General features: G+C 42.1%; 1 protein-coding gene across 3 annotated transcripts; it reads right to left on the bottom strand.

Moving 5' to 3' along the window:
• On the bottom strand, positions 1–27,652 carry LOC146623906 (uncharacterized). Of its 3 annotated transcripts, XM_085364380.1 has the most exons (22): positions 27,507–27,652; positions 25,090–25,254; positions 23,018–23,076; positions 22,416–22,539; positions 20,689–20,745; positions 20,220–20,424; positions 19,890–20,138; positions 18,688–18,843; positions 18,331–18,609; positions 11,576–14,130; positions 11,354–11,480; positions 10,790–10,895; positions 10,108–10,313; positions 8,266–8,435; positions 8,111–8,179; positions 7,879–8,027; positions 7,456–7,570; positions 7,185–7,372; positions 6,909–7,050; positions 6,669–6,795; positions 6,071–6,241; positions 1–4,039 (listed from the first exon to the last, which is right to left on the bottom strand). In XM_085364380.1, exons 4-22 carry the CDS (start codon positions 22,532–22,534, stop codon positions 4,016–4,018), a joined length of 5,214 nt encoding a protein of 1,737 aa, XP_085220506.1. In that variant the 5' UTR covers positions 22,535–22,539; positions 23,018–23,076; positions 25,090–25,254; positions 27,507–27,652; the 3' UTR covers positions 1–4,015. The 3 variants fall into 3 exon arrangements, with proteins under 3 accessions (XP_085220506.1, XP_085220504.1, XP_085220505.1); XM_085364378.1 differs by having other exon boundaries at positions 18,331–18,843; XM_085364379.1 differs by having other exon boundaries at positions 18,331–18,843; positions 25,090–25,250.

Raw genomic sequence — 27,652 nt, 5'->3', positions numbered from 1 at the left:
TTTATCAAAACATTTTATTTTCTTGCACAACCATACAATATGTCACAGAAAAATCACAGAGGGATTTAAGACAGGTCTGGCTCAGGTTTTTTCTTCTATGTGAGTTCTTTTTCAAACAGTAAGTGCAGCATAAATCAAACAAGTCAAGAGGGGGAAAAAAGAAGCATTATTACACCCTCCAAATAATCCCAATAATGAAGACAAGACACGAAAAACCTCGACGCCATTAAAAGTCACATCCCTAAAAGTCTCTGCAAAAGTGTCAAGAGTTACAACTACTGCTAATGCTCATCATAAAATCACTAATGCCTCACAAGATTATGAATTTCATACAATGGAAAAAAAATGTTAAAAAAGATCTCGTATTTATCTGTTAGATACAGTACAAAGACATCATTCCATTTCTGTTACCAGTAAACTGTGTTGAAATGGTTCTGAGCACCAAATGGTTGGTTTGAGTTGTATCACTGACTTATGTTCATATATCATTATATGCTGTTTAATGAGGGGGCACTGAGGCAAGGAGGGGTCTAGCACCATGAAAATTAAACCACCCCCCTGATTGCACTTCCCCTATCAACACATTATGACCATACTACATTTTTAAAATACCTTGTAGCCCCTTGTCAAGTGACGTATCCTTTGATATGCAATAAATATATACGAAAACGACAATGTACAGTATAAATAATGTCACAATTTACAATTTTCCATTTTCTCTGTGATCCAAAAAACCGAAACTGACAACAAAAAAAAGAGGTATAAAAGCGGGAAAGATTTCCCATTGCAGTTATTTAAACTACAGTGAAACAAGATATTTTTAGGGTGTATTTTAATATAGCAACAACAGAAACAAATGACTAAGGTGGACAAGTCCGACCAAAGACGAGTTAAAATTTCTGATTGAGAACAAATCTACAGTCTTCTAGCAAACCTGAAAACAGATACATTATGTACATTGAATGGTGTGCACAGACTAATGAGGGGCAGAGGTATGATGTGGAAGATGTCATTCGTGGGCATTCTATTATAATGGTTATACGACAGTGAGGTTGAACCGCCATCCAAATTCATAAAAACAGACCCGAGCTTGTGGAGCGAGCACGAAAGACAACGGCAGGAAGAAAAGCTGCTGAATGTACTTGAAGCAGCGCTAGGCGCATACAGCATGGTAACCAGCCTCCCAGCGTCACACTACATTACAGAGCACGCGTGAGATTTTTAGCTTGTAGCTTAGAATTTTTTTTAAAAAGTATCTGTGACAAAATTAGTTGTGTTTATAAACAAAAAACAACATCATCATAGATTGCATTAATATGTGACTTAAAATCTCAACATGTGAAGCTACATCAACTTTGGCACATTTTGTAGCCAAGTAAAAGTGAACGCAAAATAAAAGTAGGTCATATGAACAATAAATGCGCCATTACTAATATAAGCAATAAAATGAATTAATGACAATGAAAATCATTTGATGTGCTGTTAAACAAAGAAATCTGGGTCTTTCCTGTCATATTTACATTCAGCCGCTCTTGAACATGCAATACTGTTCAAAAGTTTTGGTGCACTTTTTTTTTTTAGAATAAAAAAGTAATTTGTTTTTGGAAAAAAATTGAAATTACTTAGTAATCATTAGTTTAAATTAGACACATTGTAAATGATGATCAGTGACCACCGGAATCGTTAACTATACATCATTAGTAACTATTTTAATGGAGGGCTGTTTTCAGGAAGCATCGTGTGTTCCTGTGGTACACTGTTACCTGATACAAGTTTATTAAGTTAGAAGGCTAAGTGATCATGCTCGGAAGCTGCAGAATTGGCCTTTGTTTGACTGATTGCAGCTGCTTCATCAAGAAGGTTTATGTTCTAAATAATGAAGCTCTTCAAAAATATTTAATAAAACAGCGTATATGATAGCTTTCTCTGAACCAGCACAATCTGCTTATAACCAAGAGAAGTCGGAGGTCCTTGTGTGCAGCCAATAAAGTATCCAAGTACATCTGAGTCTCCAGTTTGAACAATAGATGCCACATGGCGTCTTCTCTGGCAGCTTCAACAGCGCCCATAAAATGCCTGTCTGAACATCTGCAGTAAAGAGGCGTCTAAGCAGTGTCACAAAGGAAAAAAGCCACAAGACGGGCAGAAGACCGAACAGCAAAATATGGCTTTTTCCTCACAACTTTGCTTGAAGACCAGAATCCTGGAGTCACCTCTTCACTGCCGACACTGAGACGGACGTTATGTAGCTGCTGTTCACTGAAGATGCCAGGTGAGGACCTGTGAGGTACCTGTTTCTCAAACCAGTCTTTAGTCAGTAATGGACTTTTCCTCTTCCTCAGCTGTGCACCAGCCTCTCCAAAATCTCTTTCCATTCTGATTAGAACTAGTTTGTCAATTTCTTTTTGGCTACAACTGAACGAGCCAAATTTACTGCTTCCGTTACTTCAAAAAACATTTTCACATGTACTCATTTAATTTACAAAAACACTCTTCTGACGACCACATAGCCTTTTAGCACGATAAAGCTGTAACAGGAAACACCGCAGAACACAGAAGTGATGGTTCTCTTCGAAGCAATGACGACTTTGTCCATTAATCAGAAATTGTTTTGTAGCATGTGGCATGTCTGATCAGCACTATGCCTCATTAGACAAAAAACAAATATGCTTCTATTTCAGAAACAAAAAATCTTCCGAAACCAACCCAAACTTCTGAGCAGCAGTGCACCGAGCTGGACCCTTCAGGACTGACGATACTGACGCGGCCTGCAGTCTGACCTCACTGGTTTTTGCATTATAACATGATTGTGTGTCCCTCCGGACGTTTCACTTCACGAGCACTTCACTGACATAAACCCGAACGGCGACCCCTGCTCTCTCGCACCCCATCTATGCACACCACTGCGTATCCCATAAATTTATTCACAATTTACAATTATTTATCTTCTCTGTCATCTAGAAACAAGAATATTGAAACAAAAGAGGTATAAAACTGGGACTGTTTGCCCATTCCAATAATGAAAAAAGAGAAAAGAAAAAGACATCACAATGCCTTTTTTCCTCCATGTGTCATAGAACCACACCTAACACCATTTAGACCTGTGAAGAAGCCAAAAACAAATAAGACAAGTTCGTTTTTCTTTCTGCACACTTCATTTTCAAATAAGAACAAAACTGTTTTAGTCCTCTGCTAAACCCGTATTTTAGAGACACTGATAAAAATTTGTGTTTTTTTCTTTTTAATGCTTACATAAAACCTTTGTGTGTGTTTAATCTTCTAATTATCTCTCCTCTAAAGTTCACAAGGCCAATGTGGTGTACTTCTAGGCTGGTAAAACTTTTTTTAAGCATCTAACGAGCATAAATAAGATTGGAATAGCACCTCAGAGAGTTTACAGACAGGAGTTACAAATGTCAGAGCTTTTACCTGAATATGAAAAAAAAAACAAAAAAAACCCCCAACAACAAATAACCAGAAACAGAAACCAGTACAATGCCAAATGTGACAATCAGCTACTTCTCTTATGAAGCGTTTCCCCTGCTGGTACATTAGAATCACAGCAAATTCATGGACACATAGAATAACTAGATTGGTGTAAAAAAGTTCTACTGAATTTGCATAAAAGTACCTGAATCAATACACAGAACTGGCTACTTGACGCTTTTGAATCACAGCAGTGTCCGTTGAAAATACATCACCTGATTTTCAGTGCTAGCAGTGCTCACATTGTGTTTTTTTCTCCTGTCCTTATCTAAAATGCTTCTTGTGAAAAGTACCAGTCTAGTCATTCTATTTCAAAACACATGTCCAATCAGCAGCTGGTATGGGGAAGACGGTGAGCTATATAGTTGGACTGGCTGAGTATCCATACCTTACAGTGTGATGTAAACAATACTGAGTAAACGTGATTGGCTGATTGAGACAGTGTTTGCAGGAACAGATTGCCTTGAAGGCAACATTTGTGCTGCCATTAGAGTTTTGGTTATGGCTGAAAGACACTGTGGAGGAGTCCTCACTTTGAGAAGGGAGTTGGAGTCTGAAGGATGAGGGGAGAAAAAAAAGAGGAAGAGAGACAGTTCAGCTGGGGGTTTGGAAAGAGCTTTTATCAAATACTCATTGCATTACTGCGGACTATTTTTCAAAGCAGACAACTAGTATCTGCAATAAGGATGTTGTTTATTTAAAAGCACCAGGACAGGGAACCTAGCAGACTCCTTTACTGCAGCAAGAAATCATAATGTGAACCCCAATTTTACAACATGGCCAAAAGTAATATAAATTTTAGCCAAATAACACATGACTTATTTGATATGTATAATGGTAGATGAGAGCAGTTCTAGGGAAGATTAACCAAAGCCAATAAAAAACAAAAAAAAGAGAAATCGAGAGAAATAAACTCTCATTCACACATTTCTAAAGGGAGAAACTCTAAAGGCTGGATTAACATAATAGCGTCACATCAGCCACCAGTAAACAGCACTTCATCCAACCCAGTGTGCTTTTTGAGAATGATGACTATTCTCTGTTTAAATGACAAATACATGATTTGGAAGCAAGATGATATCACTTTGTAAAGTGAAGCAATGTAGCTGTTTGGAAAAAAATAAAAGTTACAGGGAAATTCTGATTTTCTTTTTTGGTTGTGAACTTCACAAATTTGCTAGCTCAGCCTGTTAAAAAGAAAACGTAGGAAGGTAATTTCGCTAAAACAATACCATGAAAAAGTATTTGACCCCTTCCTGATTTCTTAGCTTTTTGCATATTTGTCACACTTACATGATTCAGATCATCAAACAAATGGTAATACTAGACTAAGATAATCTGAGTAAATACAGAATTTTATCTAGACCTACCAAGTGAAAATGTGAAAAAGTAAACCTGGTAACTTCTTGTGTCATCCTTGGCAGCAAGAACTGCAATTAAGCATTTGTGATAATTGGAAGTGAGTCTTTCACATCGCTGTGGAGGAATTGTGGCTCACTCTTCTTTAGAGAATTTGTTTTAAGTGAGCCACATTGGAGGGTTTTGGGGGGATTTAAATCTGGACTTTGGGCACTCCAAAAACCTTAATTCTGTTTTTTTGAACCATTTAGAGGACTTGCTGATGTGTTTTGAATCACTGACCTGCTGCATAAGCAAAGTGTGCTTAAATTTAAGGGCATGAACTAACGGCAGGACATCCTCATTCAGGATTTTCTGGTAGAGAACAGAACTGATGGTTGTACCAATTATGACAAGTCGCTCAGACCCTGAAGCAGCAAAACAGCCCCAGACAATCACAGATCCACCACCATGTTTGACTGCTGGTGTGATGTTCTTTTTATGACATGCTCTGTTCCCGTTACATGATGCAAAAAAAATAAATAAATAATTATAAATCAACTTTTGTCCAGTTAGTCCACAGAATATTTTCTTGAGGATCATCGAGATGTTTTTTGGCAAACATGAGATGAGCCTTCGTCTCTTTCTTACTGTTGAATCATGAGTGGGTTCCTTAGATGTTGTTCTGGGTTCTTTTATAACCTACTGGATGAGTTGTTAAAAGCTTTATGGAGTAATTTTGGTAGGCCGGCCATTAAAGTTTTCTCCATTTGTGGATAATAGCTCACTGTGGTTTGCTGGAGTCCCAACGCCTTAGAAATGGCTTTATAACGCTTTCTTTCAGCGACTTTGTTTCTCAGTTGTTTCATGATAATGATGTGTTGCTTTTTCAGATCTTTTAGCCTGCTCCACTTTGTCAGACAGCTTTTTTAAAGTGGTTTCTTGATTAGACATGTGTTGCAGGCCTGCTCACAGTCCATGAAATTGAACTCATTTAAAAACTACAGTTTGTATTTACTTGGGTTATTTTTGTCAAATATTTTTATGATCTGAAACATGTAATTATGACAAATATGTGGGGGAAAAAAAAATCAAGAACGGGGGAAATACTTGTTCACAGCACCGTAGCTCCAAATGCATGACAGAGATGCCATCAAAAACAAAAAACAGTCTGAATAAATAAATTTAATTCATTCCAGATGCCAGATTAAAAAGTGACCATTAGAGATTATAAAATCATACTAACCAGCACAAAACCGTCATAGATTTTCATCAGCTCCTCTGTCCGATACTGTTCCAGCACCACTACTCCTGTCAGCGACGGGCTCTTAGCTCTGGCACAGTCCTCACAGTGCACCACGTAGGTCGTCTTACTACTGTTCTCACTGGTCACAAACAGCAAGTTAAACACCTCCACCTGCACAAACACAGTGTAGTCAGCACCACTTTAGTCAAGCATTAGTTCATATTTAGTGGTATGACTCTGTTGGGGAACCTTCCAGACCCTTCTATATGCAGACATAGGGAGAGCCAAAGCAAAGCCCCAACACAGGACAAAGCAGGTATCAGCGACTGCAGATATAACATTGCTTATGCCATAAACAGCATGAAAAGGAGCAGCTACAGCAGAGGAGGGTTACAAAGCAGCTTGCAGGTATGCAGCACTGAGGGAAAGCTAAAGCAGCACAAACAGCATCTTCTAGGATGGATTTGCCAATTGGATGTGTAAAAGGGTGTCAGCTGAGCGACCTCATAGCCTGATTAAACTAACACCGCGCTCGACTTTTGAAAGTGGGACTCGTATCATGCTTTCACTTCTTTCACACAGCAGAAGAGTCACTCACATCACACTCGTTGCAGTAGTAGGCTGGCTCGTCTTTCACGCGGCTCTGGTAACAGATTTTCTTCCCTGCAGCCACCAGCTGGTCTCTCAGAATCTGGATGTGCTTGATGGACTGCAACAGGCAGTGTCTGAGTGTTTGAGAGAGAGGGAGACAGAGAGGGAGGGGAAGACAGTGAAAGATGTAAACTAACGCCCCCTCACATACACACATGTATTCTGTAGATGCAAACACACATCTTACTTGATCATCTTGAAGGTATCCTGATCTGTGATTTTAATTGTGCGAGCCACATTCCAGGAAACGTGGATCATGGGAACGATTGACTTAACCTTCTTCACCTCGTTCCACTCAAAGCGCTCCAGGGCGAGTTGATATTGGTATGCTGGAGGAGTGAAAAAAAAGCAAACACAAAACAGTGGCTGACAAAAGGCAACAGCATATTTAAGTAGTAACTTTAGACAAAGAGGTTTGAAGCTGCTGCTTTTGGCTTATTTTATTTTTGTCCTTGTAACTCACAGTTGAGTGGTCCCACATTCCAGGCAATGTTGTTGCACCAGCCCACAGCTTGGACCCAGTGCACAGTCCCTGCATTAATCCACACCAGGTCGCCTGGCCTCTGGATGAAGCGGTACACAGGGATGTTGGAACTGTAGAGATCCTCTAGAACTGGCCACCAGGAGCCTGTAAGGTAGTCTACTCCATGCCTGAAGGAAAGACCAAAGCAATTCAGGCTACAGTAACATCTTTTGTATCATTTTTGTTTCAACTGAATAAGTTCTTAACTCACTTTTCACATAAATTATTAATAAGTTCCCAGTAGTGCTCATGGACTGCGAACCACTCGCAGTCACCAGGCCCGATGTTGATGTTAACTGAGCAGAAGTTGTTGTTCTCTTGATGACCTGATGAGAAACACAAGCAGTCCTTTTAATTTGAAAAGCAAAGTGTGTAAAGTGTGCGTGTTAGTCCCCATAGGGAAATAGTTCCTCTGCATTTAACCCATTCACCCAGTGAAGCAGTGGGCAGCCGCCAGTGCAGCGCCCGGGGAGCAGTGTGTAGGGACGGTACCTTGCTCAGGGGTACCTCAAGGTAGCCGTTCAGTGGAGTCGAACCCCTGACCTTCCGATCATGGGGCTACCACTCTACCTACTGAGCTATCCCTCATTTGAAACATTAAAAAACACCCTCCTGAGTCAAGACACGCACTTACCTGGTGTACGGCTGCCCGGCACCTTCATGTAAAGCTGGACAGTGTTCATGCCCAGGATGGTGTGACCGACGTGACTCAGCATGTTGTTACTGGATTCCACTCGCATGAAAGCTGGCAGCTTCAGCAGCTCCTGCAGCTGGGGCTTCCACCTTGAAAAAAAAAAAGTCATAAAAAAAGAAGGTAATGTGAGAGATTGTGGATCCTCGATTAGGTAAGTTTAACATGATCTTACCTTTTAGGATCAGACAGATCTATGTTGGTCCCGAATTTAATGATCTTTCCAACAGGTTTTTGCTCTGAGCTGGGGAGAGACACAAGCCTAACATGAATATGCTTCGCTGTAATACTGTGACCTTTTACACGAACAGATCACAGTTTTTCACTAACCTCAGAGAGCTGTTGGCATGAGGAGGCTGAGCTTTGCTCAAGATGGACGCAGAACTGGCTTTTGAGGTATGATTGCCTTTACTGTTGGATAGTGTCAGAGCGGCTTTTGTGGCTGCCGATTGGTTTGGAGTCTGTTCCTCATCTTCCTCATTCTCACTCTCCTTCTCCTCCTATAATACATCTGCATGAGCTTAGCTTATAACTGATAACAAATGCATGATTACATAAATTCAAGGTAAGTTTTGGACAGAAACATCTGTGAAGTCAATCACGTTTTTGCCTGCATGTGTTGATTTCCTCACTTCAGACACTTAAATTGTTAAACACAAACTACTACACATCTGCTTACTAACCTACAACCTTCATTTAATGTATTTTATTCAAATAACCTTTGAACAAAATACCTTAAAATACTGTTAGTGTCCCCCTAATGCTTTAAACGATGGACAGACCTGCATCAAAAGTAAATACAAGTCTAAGAATATAAAACAATTCTGAATTATCATTCACAGTGGAACACATAACACATGTATGCTTATTTACAGAAGCATGGATTCTTTCTTGAAAAATATACATCTCACACATCTGAGATGACAAAAAAGAAGCTAATCTCCAGTTTGCAAAACATTAGTTTTCATACAACTTTAAAAATGTTTTTAACACACTGCAAATCACTGTTGTTTATTCAAGTAAACCAACATTTAAGTTCTAGTTCATGGACCCCACTTCAACCTAATTCCAGTCTATAGCATAGCGGTTAACACATTTGTCTAACACAGAAAAGATCACCACATTTTTTCATGATAAATAAGGTTCTCTTAACTACGGGACAGGACTTTTAGCTTTGAGATAGCTTTGCCTTTCTCAGACAGAAACATGAACTTTGCGATCCTTGGATGCTTTGTTTTATACTGTTATCAGATGAACACATTAATAACGTGCCTATAACTGCACCCAACAACCTTCTGTTTCATTCAGACATTTAAAAACAACACTCCCAAAATGTTCCCGCTTGTCTTATATTCAGACCTATGATTACATTCATTCATGACCTCTTTTTTTGTTTGTTTGGTTTTTTTCTGTGCTGATACATGGAAGAGCTAGCAGCCTTTATTCTTCAAGAAGCATAGCAGTAGGAAATGGACGGCTCAGATTTCTGTCCCTGGTAATATATGCAAGACGATCCAAAACACTGCCTTCATATTCAAATCACAGCTGTAATCTGTTTCTTTTTTTCAACACCAAAGATAGTGCTTATTTGTTTTGCATGTGTAGCTTCCTCCATATCGGTCACAAAACAGGTGTGGTAAGAAAGCCTGCATTGATGCGCACTTCTTGTTGGGAGGGATTTATAATGCACTCTGACTAAAAGCCAGTTGGTTTAAAATGGAGCTTAATGCAGTGGACTGTGCAAATGGGCAGACAGACTGCAATGATATAGGAGCCTTTTGGAACTGGGTCACATACTGTTGCCCATGTCCTCTACTGGTCAATCCCCTTTCCTCTTTAACAGACAGAAGAAATGACCTGAAGCCACCTGGCCATACACCCTATTTTGAACTTTTTTTGTTTGCTTTATTAAAATACCCTGGTCTAGCAAATGCTGCTGAACTTCCAACCTGAAGTGTCCGTTAAAAAATGATATTCAGGGGTGAAAAGACACCAGCAGGCAAACAACAAATTTAGCAATGTCAGCAATCACATTAGAACATGTGATACAATATTTCTTTAAAATCTATTTAGCCATGAGCTGAAATAAAAGCTGGTGCAACTCAATTATTCAGTCAGTTATTTAATTACCCAACATTAAATGCCATAAAAGTAACATGAGAGTATGCCTACCTGCAGACTCTCCTGAAAGGTGGAGGCCTGGTACTGGGCGTATTTGGCAATGATGGTGTGTGAGCGGCTGCTCTCGCAGGGCCATGTCTGACTCGCGCCACTTGCATCCCAGTTCTCATCAGCAGGCTGCTTAACCTGAGTCCTCACTTCCACTGCATGGTCTGAATTGGCCTCCACCAGAGATTTGGTTGAGAACAGACCAAGATCTGCGATGGAGAAAGAAACAGAGAAAGATAATTACCAGATAATTACAAAAACAAAATTTTTTTCCCCTGTTCAATTGCTGAGACCGGTGTTGCCATGCAAATGAATTCAAAGCGGCAATCATAGAAGAGTGGTTGCCAAGCCATCAATCGCAGTTGAGAATACATGTTTTGCATTTAAATGTGAAAGATGAAGCAGGAAGTGTTAGATTAGATTAGATTAGATTAGATTAGATAGAACTTTATTAATCCCTCGGGTGGGTTCCTCTGGGAAATTCGATTGTGTTATGTGGCTAACAAAATTTAAATGGGTTATATAGCAAGATACAGCACTATTAAAATATCCACTACTTCTATGACAAACCAGTTTTTTTTAATCTGAACAATCTGTGCCTAATTTGACCTTTCCTGCTTCTTGTGTGATGATTTGAACAAAACAATAAAGTAAAATTATTTTTTTTAACAGTAATTAAACTTACTAAGGCGGAGGGAGCCAGCGAGGCCTCTGATGACCGTAACAGCGTTTTTGGGATCAGTGCAGAACTGAAGCAGAACCGGAGAAAAGGCATCCCTCTTGCTCTCCAACTGTGAAAACAGCACGGGGTAAACCATGATGAGATCTGAATGCAGTGTTGGAGAACATTTCTCTGGAAACCAGGGGAAAAGTCCTCACAGTAGGTTTGAAATTTGCAGATTTCTCAAACAAGGTGTGTTAGGATAGCTCTCGCTTGCTAACCAATAAACAGGCCAAGAAATAGAACTGAGCTAAATGTTAACATGGGGATTTGTTGTATATCCATAAAAACTAATTGAACTGCAATCCATCCAGTTTTTTTTAAATTTCCAAGAGATTTCATTCTTAACCTTTCAAAAGTTGAGAATGGCTAAGCTAGGCTAGAAAGGTTAGCAGGTTTTTGAGTTTAGGCTAACTGACCAGCTTAGCCTGAGAACATGATCCGCAGAACCAGCCTGTTAGCGTGGCTAAAAACAAGATTACTTTTGAAGTCTGGTTACTTGAGCTCCATTAATTAGCACATACTCACATAGATGCTTGGTGTAGGAGGATTCAGCTTATCACGAGGAATGGGGGTCTCCACTGCAATGTTGGGTTTAACCGAGAATGCGGGAGGCAAGTACGACTCCTTGAATTTCCCTTTCAGACTTGCCCCCCTAGGAAAAAAAATGATACCAGAGCATTAATACTCATTAAGAGAGGTGAATAACACTCAGTGAGCTGGTAGCACATTTGTCAGCTTTATACTCACCTGCATGCTCTGATCACATCAGCGGCTGTGTTTGTGATGTTGATCTTGGAAAGTGGGATTGGGATTCTGGGCTCCTGCACTTCTGATATATTGAATGTCTGCCTTCCGCCGCTCTCCACTTTAACCAAGAGGATCTTCAGCTCCTTAGACAAGCCCATGGACAGCGCTTTCAGTTTCAGTGGGTCCACTTTACTTGCTGGTGCAGGACGATCTAATTTGGTTGGACTTGTTGATACAGCTGATGTTGAATTTGAGGTGGTAACGTCTGTATTTCCGACTACACAGGCAGTCTCATTAACGAACCCTTTCTTCTCATCTGTTGTTGCATTTGAATTCCCAGTGTCCACTTTTTGTCTTTTGATATCTTTACCATTTGGGGTTTGATTTTCCTGAGGAGTCTGGCCCTTCATGCTGTCTTTGACCAGTCTGGCTGAGTATGAAATAACTGGCACTGAAGATAAAGCATTGCTGTCTTTTACATCGGGTACTCTACTTGTTTTAATTTTACAGCTGATGACCTTATTTTCTTCTCTCTTTATCTTAATCTTGATCGCTCCCTCTCTTTTCCCATCCTTTACCTTCTGTTTTCTCTTTTTCTCTTTGCCTGCACGTTCTGTCTTTGTGCCATTTCCACTTTCTTCCTTGGTAGAGGGAGCTTGCTTTACCATCTTCATTACTGTATGTGTTGTGGTCAGAGTCAGCTCCGCACTCAGTGCCCCATCCAAAAGAGTCTTCGTCCTCTCCATCGGGTTTGCTGCATCCTTGTTGTCTTGTTTCATCACATCTTGTACATAACTCTCATTTCCCTCCTCTTTTTCCTGCACCATTGAGCTGGTGGCTGGCTTACTCACATCTGTCTGACTGCGGAATTCTTCAAGTGTGTCTGAGGTAATGTGAACTGGTGATTGATTACTGGGTTCGGAGGATTCTGTGGGATTTGATGTAGGGAAGAAGTCCTGGCTCTCGGGGCAGTGGATATCTGGGCCCAGTTCAAGAGAGGAAGAGTACTTCACTCCATTGGCATCACTAGCAGGAGGACCGCCGAATGGACCACCTCGGCACGCGACCCTCTGGCTGGCAAGTAAGGTGGCCAGGCTCTCAAAGACATCATCAAGACCTGCGTCATCATTGTGAAACTCATGAAGGGGAGAGCCAGACAGCTTCCTGCTGCTGTCCATCATCGCTTCTTTTTCTTCCTCCAGAACTTGTTCAATTGTACAAGGTAGATCAGAGAATTCAGACATGCTGCTGTGGGAATAATCTTCTGCACTCATATGATCAATGCTTTCACTCTCTACAGGAGGGGGTGAAAGACATTGAGTGGGGCTGAGCTGGAGGACAGGTCTGCTTAGTACACCTTTCTCTAGCTCCTCCTCCTCATCTCCAAGATCTGATACTGGAGATCCCTGCCAGCTAAGCACAGGAGGTGTGTTGGCAAGGTTGTCTCCCGTTTCCCTTAAATTTCCCATCACAGCCACAGGCTGAAGGTCTGGAGCATTGAGAACTCCTCCCTGCCCACCTTGCTGCTCTAAGCCAGCCGAGCACACTGTACTGAGAGGCGCTAAGGCTTTAAATAAGAGGGAAGGGAGTAAGTCATCTGGCTTTGCTCTTGGCTCACCTTCCAGTTGGGTTGAGACGATGGTGGAACGCTTGCTGGCCTGGTGGTGGCTGGCTTTCTTAGGAAGAGGGGTTTCTGGGGCACTGCTGCTCTTTTTGAGCATTTTGTGATTTTCAGACTTTGAGGATGGCTGCTGTGAAGTGGGCCTGGGATGAAGGGTGTTTGTGGATGACCTATGCGTAGTCTTTTCTCCTTTTTCACTCCTGTCCCTGTGCTTGTGTTTGGGTGGTGACTGGGCCTGATTCTCTCCGTTCAAAGTCTGCATTTTACTTATCTTTGCCTCACTTAGACAGGTGGAAACAGAGATGGAAGAAAACATTTCCTGTTCTGTAACTTTCATTTTGAGGGCTAATTTCCGTTCCTTCTTAGATGCTTTATCACGTTTCTTTTTCTTCTCGGCCAACCTTTTCTCCTCTTTTTTCTTCCGCCTTTTTCTGTCCTCACCCTTTCTGCCCATCTTTGGAACGTCACCCTTCTTCTCCTTTTTCAGCAGCTTATACTTTTGTTTGGATTCAGACTTTTTATCTTCTAACTCCCTCTCAGGCTTGTCCACTCTTGCTCTATCGTGGGGAGACTGCAGTGAGCAGAGGAGCTGTGAGGTCTTCCTGTACTTGAGGTCTGAAAGCCTAGATTTTGAACCAGCATGGGGTGTCGGAGATGTACTTGATCCCCGACTGGGTCTCGGGATGACACTGGGACTTTCTTGGAGCTTTAGCTGCCCACTGAGGCTGGGACAACGCGGCTGAATGACTGGTGAATCTTTTCTGCCATTGAGCATTTTGTCTGTAGAAGGACTGGAAGGAGCACCTGTACTGCTGGAAGTAAAACCTCCATTGTTCGGACCACAGAGTACAGATGAGTACTGAGGAGAGTTTACACCAGATTTCAAGAGGGAGGGGTCCCTTGAATTTGTCCGTTGATGAATGCGCTGATTCTCCTGCAGAATTAATTTTGCATCAGTAACTTTAAGCTGTATTGTACATTTAAGGCCTTTATACACCAGACATGTAAAATTGGTTAAGTGTTAAAAATATCTTTCAGACTCACTTATTCTTGGTGCACGTGACTGTGCAAGTGACCGTGTAATTTTACTGGACAAACTTGTCATGTACTTTTTGGGACCAAGCTGAATTTTTCTAAGTTTTCTGATGAAAAGAAACATTCTGACCAATCAGATCACTGAATCTGGCAAAAAGTGTGATTGTAGCTCAAAGCCAGTACTGAATAGAGATGGCACGATACCACTTTTTTATGTCCGATACCGATACCGATATCATAAATTTGGATATCTGCCGATACCGATATGAATCCAATATAGTGTTTTTTAATCAACAAAACTGTTTTTTTTTTTTAAATATCTTGCTGCATTTTGTATAAGTTCATACTCAAGTTTAAAACAACAACTACACTAAAGCTATTCTGTTATACCTGTATGCAAAAAAGAAATGTTTCATAGTTCAGCAATACTGATCAATCTAATAAACTTAAACCTACACCATCCTCCCTATTCTGGTATTTTAAAGAGTACTTAGCGTAAATATTAAGCAACCTAACTAATAGGGTTCCAACTCCCAGCAACAAAAATAAATAAATAAAAAATAGGGAACCACCCCTCACGCTCCACCTCATGATGCTTAATTGACGTAATCAACCTTAATTTGATGCAGTGTGAAAAAAAAAATGCACAGAAATCAATTATTTTTCAAGAAATATTAAATAGATTCAACATCTTTCTTCAACAAAATTGCAGACTGCACAGATGGTACCTTCCCAAAGGAAAAAGTACTATAGCTTACTAGGGTATATATATTAGACTTAATAGTCACTATATACAGTAATTGACTTCTATTCATTTTACATCAAATTAAAACTTTGGATGTCAGATAATTATTTATTAAAAGCTAGACATTTTAAATGAGAATAAGAAAGAAAAGTATGTCTTTGTGCCCCCTTTTCCCTGTTAATGCCCTATCGGCCCCCCTGGCTAAACTTTGCTAGATCCGCCCCTGCACAGTTACCAGCCGTCAGCTACGTAGAAAAAGATTCTCGAGTAGAAAGTAATATTAAATAAATTCTAACAACAGCTTATCAAGCTTAAACGTGCTGCTGTTGTTCAGCCGCTGGTTTCCTCTTTCTGGTGCAAAGTGGGCCAAAAACAAACAAGAGAGACGGACTCGCGACAGAAAAGCCGATCAGCTGATCATTAAGCAGTTTCATGATTGAAGTAGCAGCAAGAAGAGGCAGTCGCTTGTTAAGCTTAACGCAGGAATGCTTTACAAACATTCAGAGATGGACTTACACACTTGCTTTACTTCTCTCGGGGATAACTTTGTCGGAGATGAAATGCCGGGTTGCTAGCGAAGCTCCAAATGCTATCCAGACCACCGACAGGTCCCGCATGCCACAGCCGCTCTATCACGTGATGCATACTGCTCCGACGTGCTAACGTTCTGAGGTGAGTTACGGCGTGTTGCAAGTTTTGTGAGGTGCTTTCGTGATATTTAATGGATCGGATTACATTTTTTATTTTTCTCCGATATCCGATCCAGTAATTTAGGTCAGTATCGGACCGATACCGATACGTAATATCGGATCGGTCCATCTCTAGTACTGAATATGCAATGATATGTAAATAGTAAAATTATACTGTTTTACCTGTTTACACACAGCTAAACACTAGGGGTGCAACGATATTCGTATCGATATTGAACCGTTCGATACAGTGCTTTCGGTTTGGTACGCATATGTATCGAACAATACAACATTTGTAATTTATTTTATCAACTTTCCTTCTGACGATGCTGTCTGTGTTGAGCGCTCAGTGAATCTGCGTTCGACTACTCCGCCTAGGCTGCACTGTCGAGCGCAGATCCACTGAGCGCTCAACACAGACAGCATAGTCAGAAGGAAGAGTGCAGGGCAAGCTAGCAAGACAGAAGTTAAGCTCTCCTTGCAACATGGACCTCCCCCACCCTCATTCAGATCTGGCGTTTGGAATTATTTTGGTTTTCATGTGACGTATGACCCTGAAGGTAAGCGAGTCATGGACTAAAGTAAAACAGTATGTTGGATGTGCCATGCAATGCTCAATTACATGGGTGGGAACTAGTGTGTTAGCGCAGTTAGCTCGTTAACGTGTTGGCCGTCTAGCCCCATGCACGGGGCGATCGGCGGTAGCTCGTTAACGGAGATTTGCCGTGTTGTGGCGTTAAGGTCATTTCAACGAGATTAACCTGAAAGCACTAGTGGGAACACAACGAATATGACTGCACATTTACGCCGACATCATCCTAGTGCAAAGACAAAAACAACAAGCATGCTACTAACTTTAGCCGAGTCATTTAGACAGCTGTTAGCACATGATTCTCCTTATGCTGCTGAGAATATAGCCCAGAAGAAGCGGATAGTATAGCTTTTATTTTGGAAAGAGACATTTCTCTGTAATAAACTCTCTTTTCCAAAGATGAGTGATTCCTCAATCAGATACATGGCTTGCAATATCGCTAGCCCGACGTCCTGGAGCTAGCGATTTTTTCAGTCGGGCTACCAAAATCTATCTCTTCCCTGCCCGTCGGGCTATTGTAGGAAGGAAAAATATATGTCAATGCTTTTGCATTCTTTCAGAAATGTAGCTGGGTAATTATGTCATTGGCATCGGTGAGCCACTGTCAATATGTGACATATTGATCGCGTTTGAATTTGCGCTTGTTTTTTGCTTTCACTTTGCAATCGTGCGAACTGTGTATAGAGAGCGACAGCACTGATCTGTGAGTGATGATAATTTGTGCACCAATTCCTCTGACATCGTCTTATTAATCGTTAGCTTACTATGCAAACATGACAAGTGAAATCTCACGCAGCAAGCTTAAACATGTGAGAGGTTGATCGCGCAGAGAATCGCTGAGCTTATGTGAGTGCGTGTGTAAAAGCAGCAGTATATATATTTTAGTTCTGCTGAGCCAAATAAGACAGGTCAGGGTGAAGAAGTGACAGCCAAAGAAAAGCTTACCACAAAACGGAGAAGTTATGACAAATGAGACTATAAGGCAAAAAGAAAGTGCAGCTTTATGGTTTCATGGACAAAATAATTTCTGTGGCTGCAATATGACGAGCTAAATAACCAGGGCTGCACATAAGTGGTCCGCAGGTGCGCATTCGCTGTCAAAATAAAAAACACGCACAAGGGTTAGGGTTAAATTTAAAAACTGTACCTTTGAGTTTAAATATATATTTATAATTTTAATAAATGACAAATTAAAAAGGCATGAACATTTTTTTTGTATCGAAAAAATATCGAACCGTGACACCAAAGTATCGAACCGAACCGAACCGTGAATTTTGTGTATCGTTGCACCCCTACTAAACACTGTTCAATCTGCTCTCGGAAATTACTTCTCTGCCTCCTCAGATGTGGTCCAAACTCTGTCAACAAGAATTCCAACTACCCCACTGACATCCTGAAATATGTACGAAAGTGTTACAGCTTGAACTCCTGGACCAAACCAAGAAATTCTCCCTGCTGCTGCCTTTATGTGAGAATTGGATGAGCTCAGAATCTCCTTTTCTTCCTTTTCTTCCTTTTCTTGTTTAGAAACATCAGGATCAGCTCATCATCGCTTCATGTCAACTTTTTTCACAGTGCGTTTTTTGAGAATTAATTTTCTGCTAAAATTCAGCGCTTCGACGAGCGGTCGACAAGTTTGCATCTGAAAAAATGTGGAATGTGTCACTTTTCCGCTAAGTACTCAGTGTGTAATGGTCTTTAGGTTCACAATAAAACTGGGGATGTGGAAGAAAACACAATTATACTGACACTAATCATTAATCATTATTAATCGATTTAACTATAGGGTACTGTAGCTAGGATATACAGATCCCAAACGCTCTGGAGGATCCTCAGGATGGGTGGAAAAAGACCAGGTTACTTTTTCTTTCTTGTACACAACAAATAACATCATGGTCACCAGAGCATGACCCCTTTAAAAACATACTGTCTCCTGTCAATTCTGAAGGTGATAAAGAGCAACATCTACCCACACTTTATGAGCATATGGCTTTGCAATAAAAACACTCTACCTGTTTACTATGTGTAAAATAGCATACTGAAATAAAAGTGTGATAGTAGTTTATCTCTTACTGTGCTTTGTTTGTGATAATGGTTCCAAGAGTCCTTATCCTCCAGAGGGTGTAGTGGGGCGTTGTGCTGAGGTGCTCTAGGCTGGCCTGTGTGCCGTTGATGGTTATAGTGATGGTGTTGGTGGCTGTAAGGCACACGGGTGTGGTCTGCTGGTGAAGATGAGATTTTCCGCTCGACCTTCCCTCTGCTTCCATAATGCGGTGGCCTCCTGCCGCAGCTCTGGTTGGATGGCACTGGGTCACTGAAGCCGTGTTTCCCAGCTCGCAGTTTAGAGGTTTCCTGCAAAAGTGAAAAACCAGATTTGGGAATCAATGGTTGTGCCAAATCTGAGGAATAATACATGTTGTACATGCTCACCTGTTGCTGTTTTGTTGAGGTCCTGTGTTCAGAGTGGTGGCATGGACCCGCCCTGTCACTTGGAGGCTTCCAGTCGTCCTGGTTGGAGCGCTGTTGGTGAGGTGGTGATGGGGCACGAACAAGTAAAGGTAATTGCCTGGATCCAGTATGACAAGCCTAAACAGATAAATATCCTTTCTTTTAAAACTGCATTACACCAATAGGTGGGGCTGTTACACAGAAATGAAATGCCATGTAGCATATAGATGTGTACATGTAAACATAGTGACAGCAGTGAAATTGGCACAGTAAGGTCAAATGAAATTATCTGACTAAGTTTAAGAAACTAAGGTTAATAGAAAAAAAACAATGTTGTATTCATAAATAAATATTGATTAGTGAGTAATTATGGCGTTAAACAAACTGATCCATTCACGTGAACTTAAAACGAATCCATTAAACATGCAGTGTTTGAGTGCCCGAGATGGACATCACCGACCTCGCAAATTGAGTTTCCTGTATGTGGCTAGAGACTAGCTACATATGTAATAGTCAAAGTCCTATGTTTTATGGCCTGAGAAGGCTTCCCCTTCAACAAGCTAAAACACAAGGGAAAGGGATAACACAGCATCTGTATAAAATACCATCCTCTTCTTCCTCACCTCAAGCCTCTGCTCCTGAACCGAAGTCAGGGCTCTAACACACAAAGATGTACATAAACTTTACTTCCAGTTTTTGAGCCACTTCAAAGAAAGTTTCACTAGAGCCAGCTAATAGTAGCCAACACGGTAAAAAACGCCGCTAACAGCAGCCAGAAACACAGAAAGCCTTTGGATATCCTCAACAACTTATCTCAGCATAACTGCCATTGAACAGAAGTTTTACACAGTTTTACAGACGTGGATACATATTGCACTCACCATAGATGAATTGAGGCCAGAGGTTTTGAGGTGACTTACGGGGTAAAAAACGTAAAACACTTTCCTGATTTACTTTCCGTGTTATTCAAATATGTTAAAACAAAGCGTGTACAAAAATGCTTTTATACACAGATAGTAGAAAAAAAGTTGACCATAGCAGTTATGGGTTACTGTTTACATTGAATGCTTTTGATCTCTCTTGGCTGACCGACTGCAATCTCCTGACATCTAGCAGTGACATTTTACGCATTTTGCGTTTAAAAAATGAAATAAAGGTTGTGTCTCCAAATCAAACACATTTACCTGATCAGGTCCAAAGTCTCTTCTCCTCTTAGCTGGACACTCATCCCGGGGGGTTAATGGGTGCTCCGGGGTTGGACTGTGATGATGCGCTTGCTCCCGTCGCTGGTGGAGGGCTGGCCGTTTCCATGGTCCTGTTCTGTTGTTCACCATCCTGTCTGGGAAACTCCTGCGGGGGTCCGAGTGGGCCCATCTCTCTGGCGTGGTTCCCTGAAGCTCCCTGTTGTTGCGATGCAGGCGAGGAGCCCCGTTCTATTGGGAAAAGAAAAACAATACAGTCAAGATTCCTTAACTAATGACTTATCGGCAACACCTCACCACAAAGTTGCTGACATTGTTTTGCCAGTTTGCGTAGCGTTCCTCTGGTCCTGGCAGATAACCATTGTTGGTGCCATCTCGGATGTGGAACGAATGGATGGAGTTGTGATGCCAGTTCTGGACCTCAAACTGCACCTCTTTACCATCCCAAATTCGCAGCAGCTGGCTATGCCCCTTTGGGATACCTTTGTCCGGGACATGGTTGATTGTTCTGTCACCCCTGTGAAAACAACTAAACTCAGGACCACGCTGTGGACAGGCATTAATGGTAATTACACCACAGTACAACGGAAACTTTTCCGGTCAATACTCAGATTCATGAGGGCATCAAGAGTTGTACTGTTCAGTTTCTCAGTACGAGTGAAGCCAGCTTAGAGAAAATGACACTGACAAAAGCAGTTTCAGTCACAAATCACAGCACATAGCTCTGAAAGCTGGTCAACACAAACCCCTTTAAAGTGTGGTATGAACGATAAATACTTACCTGCTATAAATACGACTTGACAGAGAATGATATGGCTGTTTGCGCCCCTCTTGGAGCCTATAGTGGGGGACAAAAAAAATATTGTGTTGTCTTAATTCGTTTCAAAAGATGTGACGCTTTTACTCGTAGCCTGAAGTCAGATTAAAGCTAATTTCTCAAATGTTTTCTGCAAATAAATGTTAAATGTAGTTCACTGTTGCTCAAAGTTGCTCACAACTTTGGACATACTCAGAAATGAGGTTTTCCTTCACAGCGACTCTAATCCAGTTTTTTCCCACATGCTAAACTTCACAGCTTGTTCATCAAAGGTCTCTGCAAGAATAATTTAATCCCACTGTTTCTAAAATTTCTCCTGGCATGCCTCCTCTTCAGAAAATGAAAATAGTTTACGGCCCACACCCCACAAGAAAATGTTTTCAAGGTGTTTTTTTTCTCTGTGAAATAAATGCTATCACCACAGCATTAGCAGAATTTTGTTTACTTATGTTAAATAAAGAACACTATATTTAGCTTTATGTTTTTACCTACAGCCCTGCAGTGGCTCTATGCTCCACCAGAGGGGCCTGATTAAGAAACACTAGTTTAACCACACACGGTAACCACCATGACTCAACCAAACTATTTAAACTTTAAGTGGTGGATGCGCATAATAAACACATCAAATACGTAGTGGAATAAGAGCATCAGCTTCATTTCTACATTACTTATTTAGATTACTGTTATCAGTTAGTTCAAACTGCTCTAAAACACTATATCCAGGCAGTATGTTTTTAAACTCTTGGCTTTGTATGATGTGAATAACAGCTGATCTCCCTTATATGGTCATCTCATGCACAGCGCTTTGTCTGCAAGAACACACTCTCTACCTACCTGCTGCTATGAGAAGCAGCCAATCAGAAGCTAAGTTTGCTTGAAGGTAGTGGAAAGAAAACTAAAATGACTTGTTTCAGACATTAGATGAACTTGGCTGCACCAAGGCTCCGTATAAAATGCATGAAGATTATTTTGATCTGCGAATCATGCAAAGCTACTGTAGCAGCTTTACCCTAGAAATAGGAAGAAAACTATGGAGCTGAAAACGAGCGCTTTCCTTTCACTTTTATTATCTATTTCTCTCCAAAAGCCGCGACTGCACATAGCTGCATGAGCTACAGTCGCATTCATCAGCGCGTACCCTCAACTGTTGCAGCTGAATAGCGAGACTTGAGTCTTGTGCCAACTGCAGCTGAAGATGCTGTAGTTTCATTCACCACAAGCCTGTCTGTTGAAACCGCACACGGGTTTATTCCCACAGCTGCACATGAAGTGAGAGCTTTTCATGAATATGCTCATCAGAGTTTCAGTTGATCAGTCAGCCACATAAAGTGGCTCTTATCTTGAGTCAGCCCAGACTACAAAAGGCTCAGGTCTCACGTGCTCAAGTGACCCTTGTTTGAGGAAGTTCGAGCATCGAGTTGTTCCACTACCAACGGCCGCAGTGAGCTTAAACCCAGAATCTTTTTTTAAAAGTCACACTGGCTTTCTTAACTGATGCAGCCTTAGTGGTTAATTTTTTTCATATCAATATGATCAGAGACATGAAAATAGAAACAAACGAATATAGTATGGTGAGGCACATGCATAGCACATGTTATCTGCTGCAGGTGAATCACATGTGTACCCCTTAAATGAAATACTGTCCTGCAAGTGTTGCGTTTGTGTGTGGGTTTGGGGACGGTGCTGCTGACCTCTGTGTGTGGCTCCAGGGGCGAGCATTTACAGGAGCCCATTGTCCTTTGTTAGGTCCTCCAGCTGAGTAGGAGTCCCATGTGTTACGGCCAGAGTAGAGCTCTGCTGGGTGATACATGCAGCCTGGAACACACACACAAACACACGCACAGAGTTTAATGTGTAAGTGAAAATGCTGAATACACAAATCAACCTGTAAATATTTAAATACCCTGACTTTATGAAATGCAATTTCAAAATGATGCTCCTTTAAACTTTTAACACAAATTTCAGCATGCACATCCCAGGTATATGAAATGCATATACTGCACACATGCTGTATACGGTATTCAGGGTCCACTGCAATGAATTGTGCAGTAATTTTCATTTGAAGTTAATTCCTACATTCATACCACGTATATAAAAAAGGGAGCTTTAGTTCCATGATACTTATACCTCAGGTCGATGCAGCTCTGGGTTGTAGTGCAGTAAGGACTTTGGGTGATAATAAACTCTGTACGGTAGCGCCAAATTGTGAAGTATGTCTGCTTTTAAATAGTCACGCACAAACACACCCACACACAGAGAGCACAGAGACAGACAAAAATATTTATGTGGTTACCAGTCTTGGTCTGTGTTTTGGAGGCCCTCCACTTCACACCTGAGAGCAAAAAAAGCAGTCTGTGGACAAAACACGTGGTTAAGTGAAACATTCCGTTCAAGGCATTTTTCCACAACACTTGCATTTCTTCTGGCGTTATAAGAAGCTTTATTTTTTTAATCATGTGGGTTTGTGACTGAACTGATGCCACACTATCACTCTGTGTGCTCCCGGTAGATTTAATTCTGCTCGCCGAATTTTCTGCTGCTGCACTGTATCTGCTCAGTGGTAATACCATCACTCAGCCAGAGCTGCACTGTGCACTCAGCTTCTCTCTAATCACAGCCACCACCGCCAGTGGTCACCCAGTGATGGGGAAAAAAAGCCCACTGCAGTGAGACCATGGGCCATGGCAACCTCACTTTGAAGACAAAGAAAGAAAAAAAAAAACCATGGTGGCCTGCTGCATTTATTTTATCACCATTCCCTTCAAGCCATAAGTCCCTAATTTACTGACAGAGCTGGTGGTAGATGTGGCTCAAATCAGCAGCAGACATCCACAGTAGGAGTTCATTCTAGCCAGCTTTATCAGTCGCTATTCCAGGAGCTCTGCGTTTCCCTATATTCCTCCTAAGCCACAATCTATATCAAGTCAGGAGCTTGCTGCACTGTATCTGTCTTTTACAGTGTCTTACAGCCTCAATTCTTATTTCCACTTTTGTGATTGCTTTCATTGCTTAAAACAGGAAAGTCACACGTACGTCTTTCATTAGCGTGGACCGAAAAGATCACTTACTGCCTCTAATGATGACACACTTTTCTTGCTGAAGAAAGCTTTGCTGTTACGGTGAGACATTGGCTTCATTTCTCACAATGAATGATGAACTGGCATGCAGCATTTCACCACTTCCCTCACTGTGCATTAATTCTACTATAAGTAGGGTTTTTTTGTTGTTTTTTTCATGGTTCTGTGCGTGGTGAGACTGTTGCAGCTGTGTTATATTAACTTTTCTGCGAGTGCTGAATGAGTGAAGGAAGCAGCCTCTTCAAGGGACCATTTCCAACCAGTTGCTAGAGCAACTGAGGCCAGACAGTTCCTAATGCTGTAGCTCTAGGCTTTTCAGACTCAACTGCATTTAGATGTATTTTTAGAGCACACTGAGAACACAACAGGTCTTTAAGCGTGCACACAACGTTGCACTGCTAGCATGCATTACAACAACACTGCATGCTTTCACTTTCACATACAGAACCGGGTGACATCAGTCATCGCTGGGTTATGCTGTGCAGCAGATGCAACACATCTGGCGACATCCACCCCAGTCCTGCTAAAAATCTGCTGTTTCAAACGTCCGCAATTCCACTCTGCCTCTTTATCAGTAAAAGTCTCCTTAGCTGAGATATCGCTTGGTTCTGTTAATGTATTTTGAGTGTTTGTGACTGTCCCAAACAATTACTTGCATACAACAGTTTCCACTTTTTTCCTACTTTCACAACATTTGCGGACAAAGTGCTGCGGTTGCTGTGCTTGCAAGTGATGGGGCAACGGTATGCAGACCCATCTGGTATAGACCCTCCCTGCTTACAGTGTTGTAGGGGGAGCCGTCAGTCAGCACCAGCTTGCATTTGACTCCACACAACAACGGCTCTGTGGCTCCAATATTAAACCCATGTGTGCAGGAGTTAATTCAAGACATATGGGCTGTAGCTGCGAGGCCACATGATGTCATGTGCAGAATGGGTTAAGTTGCTGCAGGTTAAACTCCCTTCACAGCAAGGTAGCCCAAAAGAAAGCGCACACAATTCCAAAAGTGTAGTATGTAAGAGCTGACTTTATGAAATGCCAGGTGCATTCAATTACCACTGTACCTTTGGCCACTACAGTCCCCTCTTTGCTTTGGCAGTGTGTAACGTTTGTGCGCAGACAGGTAAAAAGCCTTCATTTGTTGACGCCTATTGTTCACTTAAACCCACCATCTCCTTTCTCTTTCCATGCCACCAAAGAAGGACAGCCATGTAAACCCACATCTGGCTATTTGAAACCAAATGTAGAACCCATGTGTGTGTTTGTGCATCTCTTACACAAGTCTTACCTTCAAAATAAATGCTGAGAGAACAGTGTTGTTGGTGGAGTTGGGGGTGAGTGGGAGTGGGGACTTTCTGGTCCAAATTAGATGATGCTGTCAGGCCGGAATAGAAAGACAGCAGACCCGCAGAGTCTCGGATCCCTCTAAATAGACATCCTCATCCTTGGCTAGCTGGTAAACACACACACACAGACAGACACACAGTAAAAAAGGACTGAGGAAATACCATCGCCAGTTGGTGCACAGATGTACAAGATAAGGAAGGTTTTGTTTGTTTGTTTGCTTTTTTAAGAAAAAGGGCACTTCCATCTCATCTGTCCCCTGGGTACACCTGCCCATTCTCTTTCTTTCTGTTCTTGTTTTTTTTTTTGCAAAGATCTACATTGCTGCAAACCTGACCCCCTCTAAGACAAAGAGCTGTGAGCAAGAGAGGAGAGGAAGCATGGTTTGACAAGCTGGCAGGCATTCTTTCCTCCTGCCTTCCCCTCCTTGCTGGTCTGCCCTTTTGCCTTTGCTCTCTTCCTTACTTGTTTCAACAAGGCTCTTTTTTTTTTCCTTCTCCCTCCCTCTTGATATCCAATATCCCACCCTTTCTCTTCCAGGCAATCTGTACGGCTCTGCCCATGCCTCACCCTTCCTTTTCTCTGCACGCTGTGTCCTTGTATCCCTGGCAACCAATGATATCATTTAGTCCAGAGCTGGGAGGAAGGCCTCGAGCAAGGAGGGGAGTTTTTACATTTGTGTGTGAATTTTGACATGGAAATGGGGGGGGGGGGGGGGGGGGGGGGGGGGGGCGAGCGGTAGGATTTAATGGATCCTGCCACATTTCTCTGTTCGCTCTCTTCAGGCTTGGGTGTTGTTTACACAGCAGCTCTGTCAGCTCCTGAGATCTCCAGAGCTTCAGAAACAAGCTGTCAAATTCATGCAAATCTTCCACCACGCCGACTGCAGTGACCCCGCTGCAGATGTGCAGATCTTTTTTTCCACCGAGGCTCCATCATGTGCATGTGTGTGCGTGTGTGTATATGTAGCACAGCTCCTATACCATAAAAGGAACGATGGGCTGCCTCTGGTGGTCTCCTATTGCTAAGCTAACACAGAGCAGAGACGTGAGGAGAACAGATGGAGGAGAGCGGACGAGCAACAATGTACAGACGAGAAACAAGAGACTGGGCAGGCTCTCGTGCACATGCGTGATTTTATCGGACGCCGGCCTTAAATAGTGTCACCATCGCAGAGAAAGAACGTACAGTATGAGGCGAATATCAATCACATTTCTAAAAATAACCCCCAACACACACACGCATACACACACACACACCCCTTCTTGCTCTATCCCCCTTCTCCCTTTCTGTAACAGCAGCTTCTTCCCAGTGTATGCTCCATAAAGCACAGCTCTCCGAGGGGGTGCTGGAATGTACCAAGGCAAGGTCAAGAACAAGAAAGAGGGGTGCCTTTTGCAAACAATGCAAAAAAATGAAGCTTTTTTGTACAGCTTTCCCCCCTCTCTTTAACAAAAGACTGTGAAGCAGGAGTGAAGAAGACGCTGGATGCATGCATGAATGCGTGTGACAAACAGCTGGGTTTGTGGGAGAATGGTAACCTAGAAATGCACGTGCAGGTGGTTGCTTGCACTGATCCTTTCAGCTGAAAGCATACACCAGGTTCACATTACTGACAGTAACGTCAGACTGCTGCTTTTCCTTTCAAAATCACAAAAAGGGATCGCTTCTGTTATCAAACGTGACCCAGATATTTAGATGGAGTCAACGCATGGCCAAAGAACCACTGTGGGAAACATGTTGAGGGAAGTGAACTTTGAGAGGAGCCCAGCAAGTGACACAGTTCAGACCTGAGCTAAAGCCATAATTACAGCACTTGGTTGCACTGAAGAGCCTTACTACTGTACACCTCTTTCCCTCCCTCCACGCTCACACAAGAGGATATTCAACAGTTTAAATGTGCCGGAGAGCACCGATGTAGCCATAACAAGAGTGTAACTGCAACAGTTCCCCTATCTTCAACCTCCCCCTCCCATCACATTTCTGTTCTTGCGCATGCTGTGTGTCTGCACGTGAGCATGTATGTGTGCATGTATGTGTATGTGTGTGTGTGTGTGTGTGTGTGTGTGTGTGTGTATGTGAGAGAGAGAGAGAGAGAGAGAGAGAGAGAGAGGGAGCTTCATTCATGAACGTGCGGCAGTCTGCAGACACCACACACACTGCAGTATGCTCATCCAAGGCAGATCGTTCAGGCATAGTGACACAAATAACAGCAACAATGCAAGGGGACAGAAAACAGTTACACTTCTCCTTCCACAGTGCTGTACACAAAGCGACACATTTCCACTCAGACATAAATGCACATCCAGTCCCCCCCCCCCGCCTCCCTCCTGCCCACCCGCCCGCGGTTCTCTCCTTTACCTTCTTTTTTTTTGTTGTTTTTGTTTTGGTTCTCTCTCGTCGCACGCCCCTCTGTTCCCCTTTTTCCTCCCTTTCAACTCCTGGCCACCTCGTCTCTCGCACGATCCTCTCCTTTCTTCCCTCTTCTCCTCCTCTTCCTGTTTCCA

Source organism: Diplotaxodon limnothrissa, linkage group LG10 (genome assembly GCF_057381915.1).
Source record: "Diplotaxodon limnothrissa isolate DT_005_m linkage group LG10, D_limnothrissa_male_GT1.1, whole genome shotgun sequence".
NCBI lineage: Eukaryota > Metazoa > Chordata > Actinopteri > Cichliformes > Cichlidae > Diplotaxodon > Diplotaxodon limnothrissa.
Note: the sequence above shows the minus strand (reverse complement) of the source record. Positions and strands in the feature narration are given on the sequence as shown.